General features: G+C 31.4%; 2 protein-coding genes across 2 annotated transcripts; both read left to right on the top strand.

The window, feature by feature from the left end:
• Positions 1-1,123: 1,123 nt before the first annotated feature.
• On the top strand, positions 1,124-8,220 carry HELRODRAFT_66944 (hypothetical protein; the record flags this gene model as incomplete). Its single annotated transcript, XM_009024250.1, has 8 exons — positions 1,124-1,207; positions 1,304-1,371; positions 1,432-1,482; positions 6,959-7,104; positions 7,270-7,405; positions 7,563-7,689; positions 7,763-7,992; positions 8,052-8,220. The coding sequence occupies 8 exons, from the start codon at positions 1,124-1,126 to the stop codon at positions 8,218-8,220; spliced, it is 1,011 nt and encodes a 336-aa protein (XP_009022498.1).
• A 2,144-nt stretch (positions 8,221-10,364) lies between these two features.
• Positions 10,365-11,174, top strand: HELRODRAFT_162865 (hypothetical protein; the record flags this gene model as incomplete). Its single annotated transcript, XM_009024948.1, has 1 exon — positions 10,365-11,174. The coding sequence occupies one exon, from the start codon at positions 10,365-10,367 to the stop codon at positions 11,172-11,174; it is 810 nt and encodes a 269-aa protein (XP_009023196.1).
• Positions 11,175-13,491: the final 2,317 nt, after the last annotated feature.

The following is a 13,491-nucleotide window of genomic DNA, read 5'->3' as shown; positions in this document are numbered from 1 at the left end:
GTAATAATATTTTTATATGATTATTTGTTTTGTTGCTCGTTTTTGTGTGACTGTATAAATATGGATAATTTTTTTAGTTAAATGATCAGAAGACGTTTTTTTAGTTTGGGTCTGCACAAGTAATTCTTACATATTTTGACCTCCTTACTTTTTTTGTCGAATAGAATTTGGATTTATGAAAAATATTATTATTGCTTTTATTATTATTATTATCACGGGCATTCCTCAGAGGAGATATAGAACTGCGATTAATGCTTTGTTGAACAAATAACTCTTTAACTCTCTCTCCTCTTAAAGTAGGTACTCATTCATTGCCCCGTTTAAAATGACGGTTAAGAAATTTTTTAAGTGTTTCGCAATCCTGACATTATATGTTTGTTTGATTTTCAATTTTTTTAATTTGTGATGTTTGAAATTTTTGTAATCATGACATTATCAGTTTTTGATTTAGAATTATTTTCATTTAGGACATCTGAAAATTTTAAAACTAGGTAATATTTTAAATAGGGGGTCAGCACGATTTATTTTTTAGAAATCTGGTTATTTTTTAGCTGACTAAAATTTGGGAAATATATATACATCGTATCGCAGAATTTGTATATTATATGAATATAAAGGAAAATGAAAACAATGGGGGAAGATGACATTGATCAACAAATCCGTACACATTATGTATTGGAATTGTTTTTTCATAAACGACAGTAAATAAAAAACAGATTTTGATTCATTATATAAGAGTATTATTTAAATAATTGAACCTAAGTCTGAATAACCCTGCAGAAAGATGCGAATGTGAACGTCGTTGGATACGAAGTTCGATCGCATAATAATGACGGAAATAAAAACGTCGTTTTGATGATTGCTGAAGTTGATCAATCTAATGAAAAAAGAGTTGTCTCTCTTTTGGCAAGCAATGAACATGTTGGAAATATTACAGAGAAGAGTGGAGTTTTTAAAAAACCCAACGGTAACAATATCATAAATCATTTTAATTTTATAATCTAACGAATTTATTTTCCAACGAATCCGTGACAATCCTTAATTAGACAAAGTTTTAATTTTGAAGTTTTGTTTAAAGCAAATTGTTATTACATCGATATTTACAGAAAATCCTATGGAAATGATGATTCCTAGGACAATTGAAGATTTAGATTTTTGCAACCATCTTTTAAACAAGTTTGACCCGGAACTTGACCAAAAACATCCTGTAATACGTCGCATCATATTTATAAAAATTAAATTATAAAAAAAAATATATTAAAATTAAACCATTTAAATGATAATAATGAAATATCTTTTATAGGGTTTTAGTGATTTGGTGTATAGAAAAAGAAGACAACAAATCGCGGAAAAAGCATATGGCTATAAAAGGTTACTAAATTCATTTTTAGAATAATCTTTACAAATGTTGAATCATTGACTTGAAAACAGTGGAATGTCGATACCGTATATTGATTATCAAGAAGATGAAACACTTACCTGGTTACTTTTATATTTTATTGCTTGATGATATTTTAAAATATAATGCAAATGATAAGAAAGAACAAGTTAAAAAAATTTCATTTTGAATGAGCTTGAATTTGCTTTAAAATTTTGTATTACAATTGTTCCATCTAAATTTTATAAGCAGTTGTGCATACATAATTTTTCGGCTTTGTCCGAGTTAGTTGCGATAGTTAACAATATTGTGCGCTTTTTCAAAAACTTTCTTTTTTTAGCAATGACAAAATAAAACGTCAATTTTAATTGGCTTTCTTTATATCGATTATTATTTTTAATTTCTGCAAACTTTACCAAAAATTATCATATTAAACTTTTTTATTATTTATCCGTTTTGTGGGACGCACTCGGTGAAGATGGCCTAACTAATGCATCAAGCGCGATAAGTCCGGTATTGGTTTGTATAAATTGGACCTTTATCAGGGCTATATAGTGTTTATTACCAATGTTCCTGTTCCCATCTGACCGCAGTATTAAGCATATCTAGATAACGGATCTGAAAAGAGATCGCTTGATTATGGCCTCATCTGCTTGAGCTGGCCTTCTTAGGAGCTTGGGTGACCAGTACTGCGTTGTGGTGTTGAGGAAATCGATTCCGAAATATCTAATTTAGGTTTTAGTTTTTTTTAATTGACAAACCTGCAGCTATTTTTGTCTTTTAAATAATTATACTATTTTTATCCTTCAGCTACTTTTACTTTTTGTAGGAGTTATTTATTTAAAATAATTAAATTCACTCGTAAACCTTTCTTGAAGGATAATTTATATAACCATACAAAAACAACTTTTCTAAAGCAGTACATTACATTTCAACAATTATACAACCAACCAAACAGACAAATACAAAATATGTACAATGCAAAAAACAACATCCATCAGCAAAACCATATGGTCAATAACCCTACATGAAAAACAAATATAAAAATAAGATATAAAAATTTATAAAGTATAAACGACACTACTTATAACAACCAATATTAATAAATGCAACAATATTATTAACCAAAAATAAACTTGATTAAAGACGAAATTTAAGATGACGACAAAAAGCACCAAGAGATTTAAAGTACGAATAAGTGCAGAAACAAAAAATTCCCATCTTCATATGAAACACTAGTTCTCGGTATTAATAACAGAGGAAAACCTAAGAAACAACTATATGTTAGTAAACCAACAAATATACAAACAGATTCTAAATAATCAAGACAAAAACCATTAACACATTTAAAAGTTACCAGCAAACTAACATATAAATGCTTAACGGGAATTCAATAAAGAAACTTCAGTCGTTCAGAGATACGATCAAACTTCCTCGGTCCAAACAGTAACGTGGCAGCAGCAGAATTTTGAACTAATTGAATAGACCGAACCAATTCCTGATCGGCAATAATAACAATAGTCTAAACTAGTCAAAATAGAATCCACAATCATTTGCTGGACGAAGTTATGAGTCAATTATCTTTTAATAAATCAAAAGATGAAAAAGATATAAGCACAAAACAATTTAAAAAATAATTCTCATCAATAATAACACACAAATTCAGGAGTAGATCTTGACAACACTGATAAGGGAGCAGGCCAAAATTTTTAAAATGTTGAAATTTGGCAGGGGGGTGGCTAAAATTTACCAAAAATTTGTGGTAGTGGGCAAAATTACTCTTGACAACCTGACGGAAAAGACCTTTAGTACGAAATATTTAAAATGAGATCCAGCAGACAAAACAGACTTTTCCTTCAACTTTTTCTAAAAGAGAATCAACATTCTTTCATAACTTTTTAAGAACGAGATTACATTTTCCAATCAATCCAAAACATTTTAAGATTTTTTCCTAAAGAGGAACCATTTTATCCACAATATTACAAAATATTTAAATATCGGTAATATACGATTCATCAGAAGAAAGAAAAACCAAAGAGGCAAGATTATATACCATAAATGATTAAGACAACATAGATCAATTAGATAAAGAGACGGTTTTTCCATTTTCCCAATAACGATCACTAGAACAAGATTTATTTTTTGAAAATAGAGAACCATGAGAAAAAATAACATAAGCCAATGAATGATTAGAAAAATAGATAGGATGAACAAAAACGAAAGTCAACAAAAAATGCAAATTAGTCCAAAAAAGGATCTAAGATATTACTACTAATATAAGCTGAGGGACTTACCTATAGTGAAAGATTAAGTAGAGACCAAACAAAGAAGTTTAACAGAAAAAGAATAATCAGGACAATAAACATGTGCATTAAAAGCACCAAGAAATAAAAAATTATAACAAGCAGTAAAAATTAAAAATGGCTTGTTAAAATTGTTGATTTCTTGATTTACTAAACAGTAAATTTCTGCAAAAATTGACAAGTAATCACACAGCTGTGTTTCACACAATTTGACAATATTTGAAAACATTTTTGAAAATATTGTCAATGATAAAATGTTTGTCTTGGTACGTTGATCATATTTTTAAACTCTATATGCAACATGTTTTAAGTCTGTTAACATTTGAATCAAAATCAAGCAAATGGAAAAAAGCGTTTTTTTTCAAAGCTGAAAACATGAATTACCTGCTCCAAATGTTGAATATACATTTCAATGTCACACTTCGAAATGTATAAAAGTTGTTCATTGTTTCATCAGCAAATATTTCAAATTCATTATCTTTAATGTGGTTATATCATTTCTTTTTGAACAAAATATTGTTTGTTATCTACATCACATAAAAGTCAACTATCCTGCAACGGTTACCAGACCTGTTTTTTCAATGAAATCTAAACGACCATGTTATTTAACCAAGTTACACCAATTTTAAAAAGTACAAGTGGGTCTTCGCAGAACGAACCACCCGCAAAACAGATTTTCGCTGAACGGACGGCAATTTTCCCCGAAATCGCGGTCCGCTCAACGGACTTTTTTCGCACAACGGACTCCGGTCAGTTGGCAAATCTCTGCGCACCGGACTTTTTTTGCACAACATTTCGTTGTGCGTGGAATCGCCAGAAAAATCGAACATTTCGCGCATGGCTGCTACCGCGGGCGGACGTACAGCGTTTTAATCTCTTCTTTTCAACCTTCAATAGGTTTTTTCACAAAATTTTTACGTGTTTTTTAAGTTTAAAAAAAAATGGTTCCGTGGACCAAATCGAGGAAATCGTCGAGATGGCCCACCAGCTAAACATGCCTGACGTTGACGTCGAAGACCTCAAAGAACACCAATAAGAGCTCACCGTGGAGGAACTGCAGCTCCTGACAAAAAAAAGCGAAACGGGATGAGACGGAGAAATCGGCGAAAGAAAATAAGTATGAGAATACGCCGGAAAAACCACAGCCTGGGTTTTCTGGGTGTCAGAGAAGTGTTCCTGTCCACCACAGACCCTTCAATCCATTGCCGATTGCAAACAACAACGAACGAAAATACGAAAAAAAAATTTTCAAAGACAAATGAAGTTAAAATCTCTAATTTTCTTTCAAAGATGTCAATTTTTTCAAGAGTAGTTGAGTAAAATCAAACGAAAAAATTCAGATAAAAAACTTAAACTTTTTTTTAATAAAGTTAAAGCGAAGTGTCTCGAAAGGACGTTTTTTAGTTTGCACTTTTTACTGCGTTGCTACTTGTTGCTAAGTGTTTCTGAGTAGTGAAAAAAGACAAACTGATTGGGCTCACTAAATACCACTTGTTTTTTTGATATTTTTCCCATTTTTTTGATTTTTTGGTTTGGCGCGAAACCAATTATTTCGATTTAAATAGAAGTGTACAGGAATTCGTGTTTCGCAGAACGGACTTTTCGCATAACAGACTTCCCCGCGGAACAGATTAACCCACTGTAGATTAGCTAAATTTGAATTAAAAACAACCGTGGGATGTAATTTTTTTTTCAAAGTGCATTCAGATTTTTAAAATTACAAGTTGCTATTTTTATTTTATTCTATATATGTACTTTATATCTTTTGGTATTTTTTTTACTAAATAAATGTTATTTGATAGACGAAAATTAAAAATTATTTTATTCTTTTAAGTTTCAAAAAAATAATTTTTTTTAAATTTGTTACAATGTATTTTCTCTCTATTTCGTTAGACTGAAAAACATTTTTTAGATTTAATAGAATCACCTGTCGAGTGAAATTTAATTTTAAATTAGCACTGCCTCGGCAGCCGGTTAAAACTGGCACAAGAGGCCGTACCACAACTCATATTGACGTGTTCAAGCTCTCGCCAGGGCTCTCAAGATAGATTTTTTTTTTTTAAATTACTACATCGATATTTTTAATTATAGTATTAGTTTTTTCTTTTGTTATAAATTAATAAAATTTGCTTTTTTTTACAGCAAAACTATTTTTTATTAAAATTTCAAAACACTTCTTTCTCGTGCCTTATTATGTCAAGACATTGGCGACCATCGACCTCCACAAAACCCGATCTTTAACACTTTGTAAGAGTTAAAATGCGGTGATATTCAACAAGTGACATAAGGATTTCAAAATTGTTATTCGTTGTTGACTGCGATCTTTTTTCCCCTAAAATTTTTCCAGCAGTTGTTAGATTTTCTATTCTTTCCTTCCGCATGATGTGACCAAAAAACTTAAACTGTCCCCGTCAGATTATCTGTGGTAATTTCCTCTTTTCATAACCGGACTGTTATAATACATCCTCATTCGAAGTATTAGAGGTTCAACTAATTTTCACAATTCTTCTCAAAAACCACATTTCAGCAGCGTTAATCTTTTTTACCATTTCTTTAGAAATTGTACAGGAATCAGAACTGTAAGTTAGCACAGCAAGAATATAACACCCCAACAGTTAAAACGGCTGAAACCGAATGTCAAATTTCGGTCAAATATTCGATTAATTTGAACATTTGGTGCGTCTCTAGCACCTGTTATTATTTTTTTTATTAGAAATAAGGCCCGGACAAATGCCCCTTGTCGACATAACAACAAAAAACATTGAAAACTAAAATATCATATCATAACATTGTCAACACAAAGGAAGCTATAAAGCCATATAAATAGCGTACCACAAATATGTAAAAAAAAGAATTAAACGTATTACTTAAGTGAACCACATATAACACCATCATCAGCAATATCAGAAATCAAACGTATTCATCAACAGTCACCTGCGTATCTACCCATTTATGGACAATGATACAATAATTCATATCCAACAACCATCCAAAAACATACATTTACAATTCACCACGCTTGCCCACATTTAAACCATCTATCAATAAATTAAATACTCCAAAAACAAAATTTAGCACTCCCAAAAAAAACCAAACGCGATTTGAAAATAGAAATATTTGGCCACTGAATAAATACTTGAATGCTATAACGTTGGCCAGGGTGAGTGGAAAGATGCCACATTAACAATCAAATTTATGATTTTATGAAAAAAAATTATTTTGAACAAAATTTTAAATAATTGTTAAGTGTTATTGTATTAAATAATGTTTCGACCAGGAGGAATGTATACAATAGCCTGAAATTGTTGTATAAGAGCTACGCATGTCAGCAATACATCGATGCATTCAATGAACTTGAAAAATGCAAATTGTATACCGATAAATCAATTCCACAACTTGAAAATGTGTCGAACTTTTTGAAAAGTTGGTAGTTTGCCATTATATTTTATTAAATATTAATTTTATTTATTTTATCTATTAAATGATTGTTAATAGCGTTGTTATCATCCTAATTCTTTAAATAATTACTTATAATTAAGTACTTATCCTGTTAATTACGTAAATATAAAAAAACTGTTAATTACTAAGGAAAAACAGGATTTCAGCTAAGACCAGTTGCTGGTCTGTTGTCTGCAAGAGATTTTTTGGCAAGTTTGGCTTTCCGTGTTTTTCAGTGTACACAATACATAAGACACGCTTCAAAGCCTGACCACACCGTTGAGCCGTTTGTTCTTTTAGTAACTTTTAAATTATTGCAAAAACTTTTCGATTATTTATTTGTTCCATTGTTTTTTTATTTTTTTATTTTCGTTCTTTGCACTTTTCCATGTAAAATTTTTTGATAAAAATTTGGTTTTACATACGTTTTGAAATAATTGTAGAGATTGTGTTCATGAATTACTTGGTCACGTTCCTATGCTGGCAAATCCAGAATTTGCCGAATTTTCTCAAGAAATTGGTCTGGCGTCATTGGGTGCCAGTGATGAAAACATAGAAAAACTATCTACCGTTATATAATACTTTTTATAATAATTTTTCACAAAATAAATTATTTTATTTTTAGAATTTTATTTTATTTAAGGTCTACTGGTTCACTGTAGAATTCGGTTTGTGTAAGCAAGAGGGTCAACTGAAAGCGTATGGGGCGGGCTTGTTATCGGCTTACGGAGAACTGAAATACTCGCTTTCAGACAATGCAACTAAATTGATTTTCGATCCTGAAATTGCTTCAGTGCAAAAGTACGATGATCAAAACTATCAGTCAGTTTATTTTGTCGCAGAGTCATTTGAAGATATGAAGAAACAAGTCAAGTTTGGCAAATAGATGAATAAAATTTTACAATAATTTCATACAAACTAATTAATTTCAGAAAATTTGCTTTAACGTTGAATCAAAACCTGAACGTTTGTTATGATCCTTACACTCAGACAGTAAGTATGATAGATGATCAGTTTGCTGCAGGAAAATTGATGAAAGATGTAAAAGAGAAAGTTTATTTATTATCGCAAGTTATGTCTAAGTTGAAAATTGACCTTTAACAGGCCAATCACACCAATTAAAAAATGACACTTTAATTACTTAAAATTGTTAGTTTAGACTGTTTGATGTTGTTCTTTTACTTACACTATGTTATTAAGAAGTCAACATTTTTAAGTTTATTCAATGTTTATAGTTTATTTTTATGACAAGTAACATTTTTAAATTTTTCTTAATGCAAATATATCAATGAAAAATTAATTTATGTTTAAAATAAATAAAAACAAAACACTTCAAAAATATTTTTTGCATTTTTATTAACGTATTTTCGTCGGTTCACTTTTATAAAAATTTCAAGAATGACTAAAAGTTTAATTGTCTGGAATTTCTTTCTTGCAATAAATTCTGATAGCTTACGTCTACAGAGCTAAACTGGAAATTAGTCTGAAATTGCATTCCTTGTTTTATTGGCGCTGAAGTAATTGTTACTAAACCTTATTTTAAATGAACATTATCCTTTAAAATTTTAACATTTTTGTTTTTTAATTAAATTGAAGCATTTAAAAGCATTTTGCATTTAAATTTTCGAAATAATATTAATTTTTTTAAAACAAAATTGATAATTTGAAATTGGGAACACTAAAGAAATGAACTAAAAGCTCTGAGTCTTATTAATATTTTTTATCTTTGAAAATTGAAATAAAGTTCATTCATATGCAAACATCTTTGGTGTCTGTTGAAAACAGTAATGATTTTTGATGATTGAAGGCAACGTAGGGCATACTCCAACTTATTTAAGAGGAAATAAACATTTTTGTTGAATGTATAGGGGCTATGTTAAGATAAAGCTGTTTGTTGCATTTGGGGTGACTTCTTGAAATTTCTTGTAAAAAGTAGATTAATTGATACAAAAGCGGTCTTAATACAGATTTTGAAATGAATTAGTATATCATACTCACTCAACTGAATGATAAAAGTGCTGTATCACTGCGTTTTCGGCATTATTCAACTTGTAGTTGAGTTTCTCTTTTTTTTCTAACAAAACTTTTATCATCTTGATGAAGTTTATTAAAGTTGAATAAAAAAACTTTTAATATTTGACATTTTTGACAAAACATTATCAATAACGTTATTACTACAGAAAAGCTCTTTTCGGCATCAACTGCCCTCATCAGTGTAGTTATACAGTAATGTTCCGTCTTTGTGTCTTTGTTTTTACAGCGACTTTGATTGTAACTTAATTAGATTATTATAATACAGATTCTCAAATGCTACGGTCGGTGTTTATAGCCATGTCGTACATCAGTGTTGTTTTGTCCAACTTGACAACCTTTTTAGGCTGGTTATTGTACCAGCGGTCAAGCACATTTTGACCAATTTTTTTCAGGATTGACCAATGTGGATAATTAGCGATCTTATTGTGGCGATGCGTAAATTCTTTTGGCGCTAGTATTGGGCATCCGGCCACAATGTGGTTGACATGCTCCTTCTGCTGCTGACACAACCTACATTTGCTGTCAACATTATTATTATTATTATGATTTTATTTAAATTTTATTTAATTTTAATCATGACTATTTCTTTATTAATTAACTAATTATTGACTTTACGCATTTGATGAAAAATAAAAGATCTGTACCCACTATTATTATTATTATTATTATTATTCATATATATTACAAGAGAGTTGGCCGATTGGTGCAATTCACTGTTTTTATGCATAATTTATGTTTTTATTGTCGTAATTGGTTTTTAAAAATAGGTTCATTCTATTCGGGAAAATTTCTAGAATATTGTAGTTTTAATTTAAATTGGTTTTATTTCGGTTTTAATAGTTTAATTTATCGAATAAATATCGGGTTTATAAATATCTGGTTCATAAATTTAAATATGGCTTCTATATGTATTCACTGTAATAAAACATTTGTATCAAATGGTAGACATTCCTGGCGCTGTACAAAATTAAATACAAACTCAAATGTTAATATTTCTACTGTTATTACCGCATCTGTATCTCCGAACTTAAACGTAAACAATAGCTCTAACAATATTAACTCTAATTTCAGTAATATTAATTCAAATAATGTAGATAATTTATTGTCATGTTGTTGCGGGAAATATTGCAAGGGCCGAAGGGGTCTTATAATGCATCAACGTTCATGCAAAATGTTCAAAACACTGAGAGTTACAAATAAAAAATCAAACCATGAAAATGATTGCTCCAGTTCACCCTTCGCCACTGCTGCCAACCTCCGCTTCAGCATCCGACACTGATCCGTCGTCTACGTCAACAGAATCAACTGATGTCGATACATCTGAATCATTGCTTCCGGGAGTCAAATTGCCAAGAACAGAGGCAGAATGGACCGAAGCCAACGACTACTTTCGAATCCATCGAAGCGATTTTTCAGATTTCGGCAACTTGAACGACGACACGATCAAATTTCAAAATTTTATCTACAATTATTTCGCCACAAATTATGGTATAATTGAATCCCCATCCACCATGAAAGGAAATAATTCGAATAAATCAATTAAAATTTTTAAAAAAGAGTTAAAACAACTCAAGTTCTTAGGCCACAACAACAATAACTTCGACAAACAGATTAGCGAAAAAAGTAAAGCTATTCGATTTAAATTAAAGTCAAAAAAATCGGCACCTAATGAAAAAACGCATGACATCTCAACGCAACTAAAACAACGGTTTTGGAAAACATGCAAATCACTATTCAACAAGTCAACAAGTTTGTCACCTCAATTTAATTCTAACAAATGCAAGAAATATTTCCATTCAATTTTAAGTGATTCTCCAAACAATAAATTCAACCTTCCAAATTGGATACAAAATCTTCAAGAACCTGCAATACCATTTAATATAAATCCACCATCATATGCAGAAATTTCATCAATTATTCGCAAATGCAAATCTAAAGCATCTCCATGCCCTCTTGACCAGATTTCAACGATACCCTTCAAAAATGTCCGATTCTTCGTACAATCCTTCATCAACTTCTAAACAAATGTTGGTCATCATCAACGATTCCATCCTGTTGGAAAAAAGGGTTCTCAATTTTAATTCACAAAAAAGGTGACGCCAATGACCCTGCCAACTTCAGACCAATAACTTTGCAGCCTACCCTATATAAAATATTCTCGTCGTTCATCAACAACAGAATATACAAATTTTTAGAATCCAACAATTACATTAATAAAAATATCAAGAAAGGTTTCTATCCAAAAGTAGATGGTTTGGCAGAGCATACTCAATTATTAACTCATATGCTCAAAGATGCAAAGAGACACCAAAGAACAGTCATCGTCTCACTTTTGGATCTTCGCAACGCTTTTGGCAAAGTCCGTCATGACCTTATTTCAGCTTCTCTAAATTACCATCATATACCACCAGCGATAACCAATTTATTAAAATTCATATACACAGACTATTCGATATCGGTCTCTGGATGCGAAAAGCTAACTCCTCCGATCCCGGTCAAGCGTGGTGTACTACAAGGTGATCCTGCGTCACCGTTGCTGTTCAACCTTTGTTTTAATCTACTCATGAAATTGTTAGAGGGAAGGGAATACCAGCAATGTGGTTACATTTGGGGCCCTTCAGCTTATTTAAAATCAAGGGCATGGTTCCAATTTGCTGACGACTCAGCAATCATCGCCAACAGCACAGAAGGTGCCCAAAATTAATTGACTTAAAGAAAGCTTGGTGCAAAGCTACCGGGATGAAAATGAGGATAGATAAATGCTGCACGTTCGGCATGAGAAAGAAAAGTGGTAACTACGAACAATTTCTGCCGAGGTTGACAATTGATGACACCCCTGTACCGTAGATTCGCATTGGTGACCATTTCGAATATCTAGGTAAAATATACGATTTCGAATGCAACAATTCCAAAGCTAAAGACTTGCTGCTCAACAAATTACAAGGCATGTTGTCAACGATTTCAAGTCTGGACACCACAGCCCAGTGGAAACTTCAAATTTTACGTCGTTTTATCCCAGCTCAAGTAGCCTTCGAACTGCGTATTTACGATATATCACTGTCATGGATTGCCAGCAAGTTGGATCCATTGATTAACGATGCCGTTAGAACTTGGCTGGCTTTACCGATAAGCAGCTGTCTATCTGAGATTCTTTCACTGCCGTACAAATTGGGAGGTCTGAACATCAGATCCCTGAAACATTATGCTGAATCATTGAGAGTGAAGCTTCGCAACTACCTTAAATCTAACGGTAACGAAGAAATGAAAAGTCTGTGGAGCGAGTCATTTAATGACTACACAAAAATAGACAACTTGCTCCCAGTCACCAAAGATATAAATCCCACTCTCCATGATTTGAAGCTCAAACAGCAAGAAACGGTGTTCGACCATTTATCATCACTAAGCTCCCAAGGAATAGTGTTGAAGACAGTGAAGGAAAGCATCAAATCAAATCAAATAGTTCGCTGGTCAAGGTCTACGGCCACACTGTCAGAGGTTATTTACAAGTTTATTAGGAAAAGTATCATTCAACAACTTCCAACAAACTCCAACCTAGCAAGATGGGGCAAAACGTCTAAACCACAATGTCCACTATGTGACGCTTATCAAACAAACAAGCATGTTTTGTCTAATTGTCAGATCGTCACAACAAAGTTTTCTCAATAGTTTTAGAAAATATTAAAAAATGCGCAAGTTTGGAAGTCTCGTTGTTTGCCGATCTGGAGTGTGAAGATTTTCGTCCAGTATCAACGCTGTTTAAATCTCTGCGTCCTGATATAGCACTGGTCCGCGACGACACGATCGAGATTTTAGAAATAACGATATGCCACGAAACAAATTTTAAAAAATCTAAAGAATACAAAATTGAAAAGTACTCTCAAGCCCTTTAACTTAATTTAAAGAGTGAATACAATAATTTTAAACTTTTAATTAAGACATTTGAAATTTCTACAATGGGTTTTTACAATACTTTTAATTTATCGCTGGTCAACTTAATTTGGTCGAACGATTTTAGAAACAATTTAATAAACTCTGTGTTATCATCATCTTACTCAATATATTGCGATAGGAATAATGAATGAACCTTATTTTTATTGGCTATAATCCTCTATTTGTACTCATTTTTGTCGAGTGATGAGCAAATTAGACTAACAGCTTATTAATTTAAATACTTTATTATATTAAACATTATTTTATATCTATCTTTATATTCATTTTGTGATATTTGATAAAATAAAAGCAGTGTTCCCATTATTATTATTATTATTATTACTACTATTATAATTATTGCTCGAATAATACGAGGGTTGGACGTTTACGTTCAGCTCACTATTTTTA

This window comes from Helobdella robusta, assembly GCF_000326865.2.
Source record: "Helobdella robusta unplaced genomic scaffold HELROscaffold_4, whole genome shotgun sequence".
NCBI lineage: Eukaryota > Metazoa > Annelida > Clitellata > Rhynchobdellida > Glossiphoniidae > Helobdella > Helobdella robusta.
Note: the sequence above shows the minus strand (reverse complement) of the source record. Positions and strands in the feature narration are given on the sequence as shown.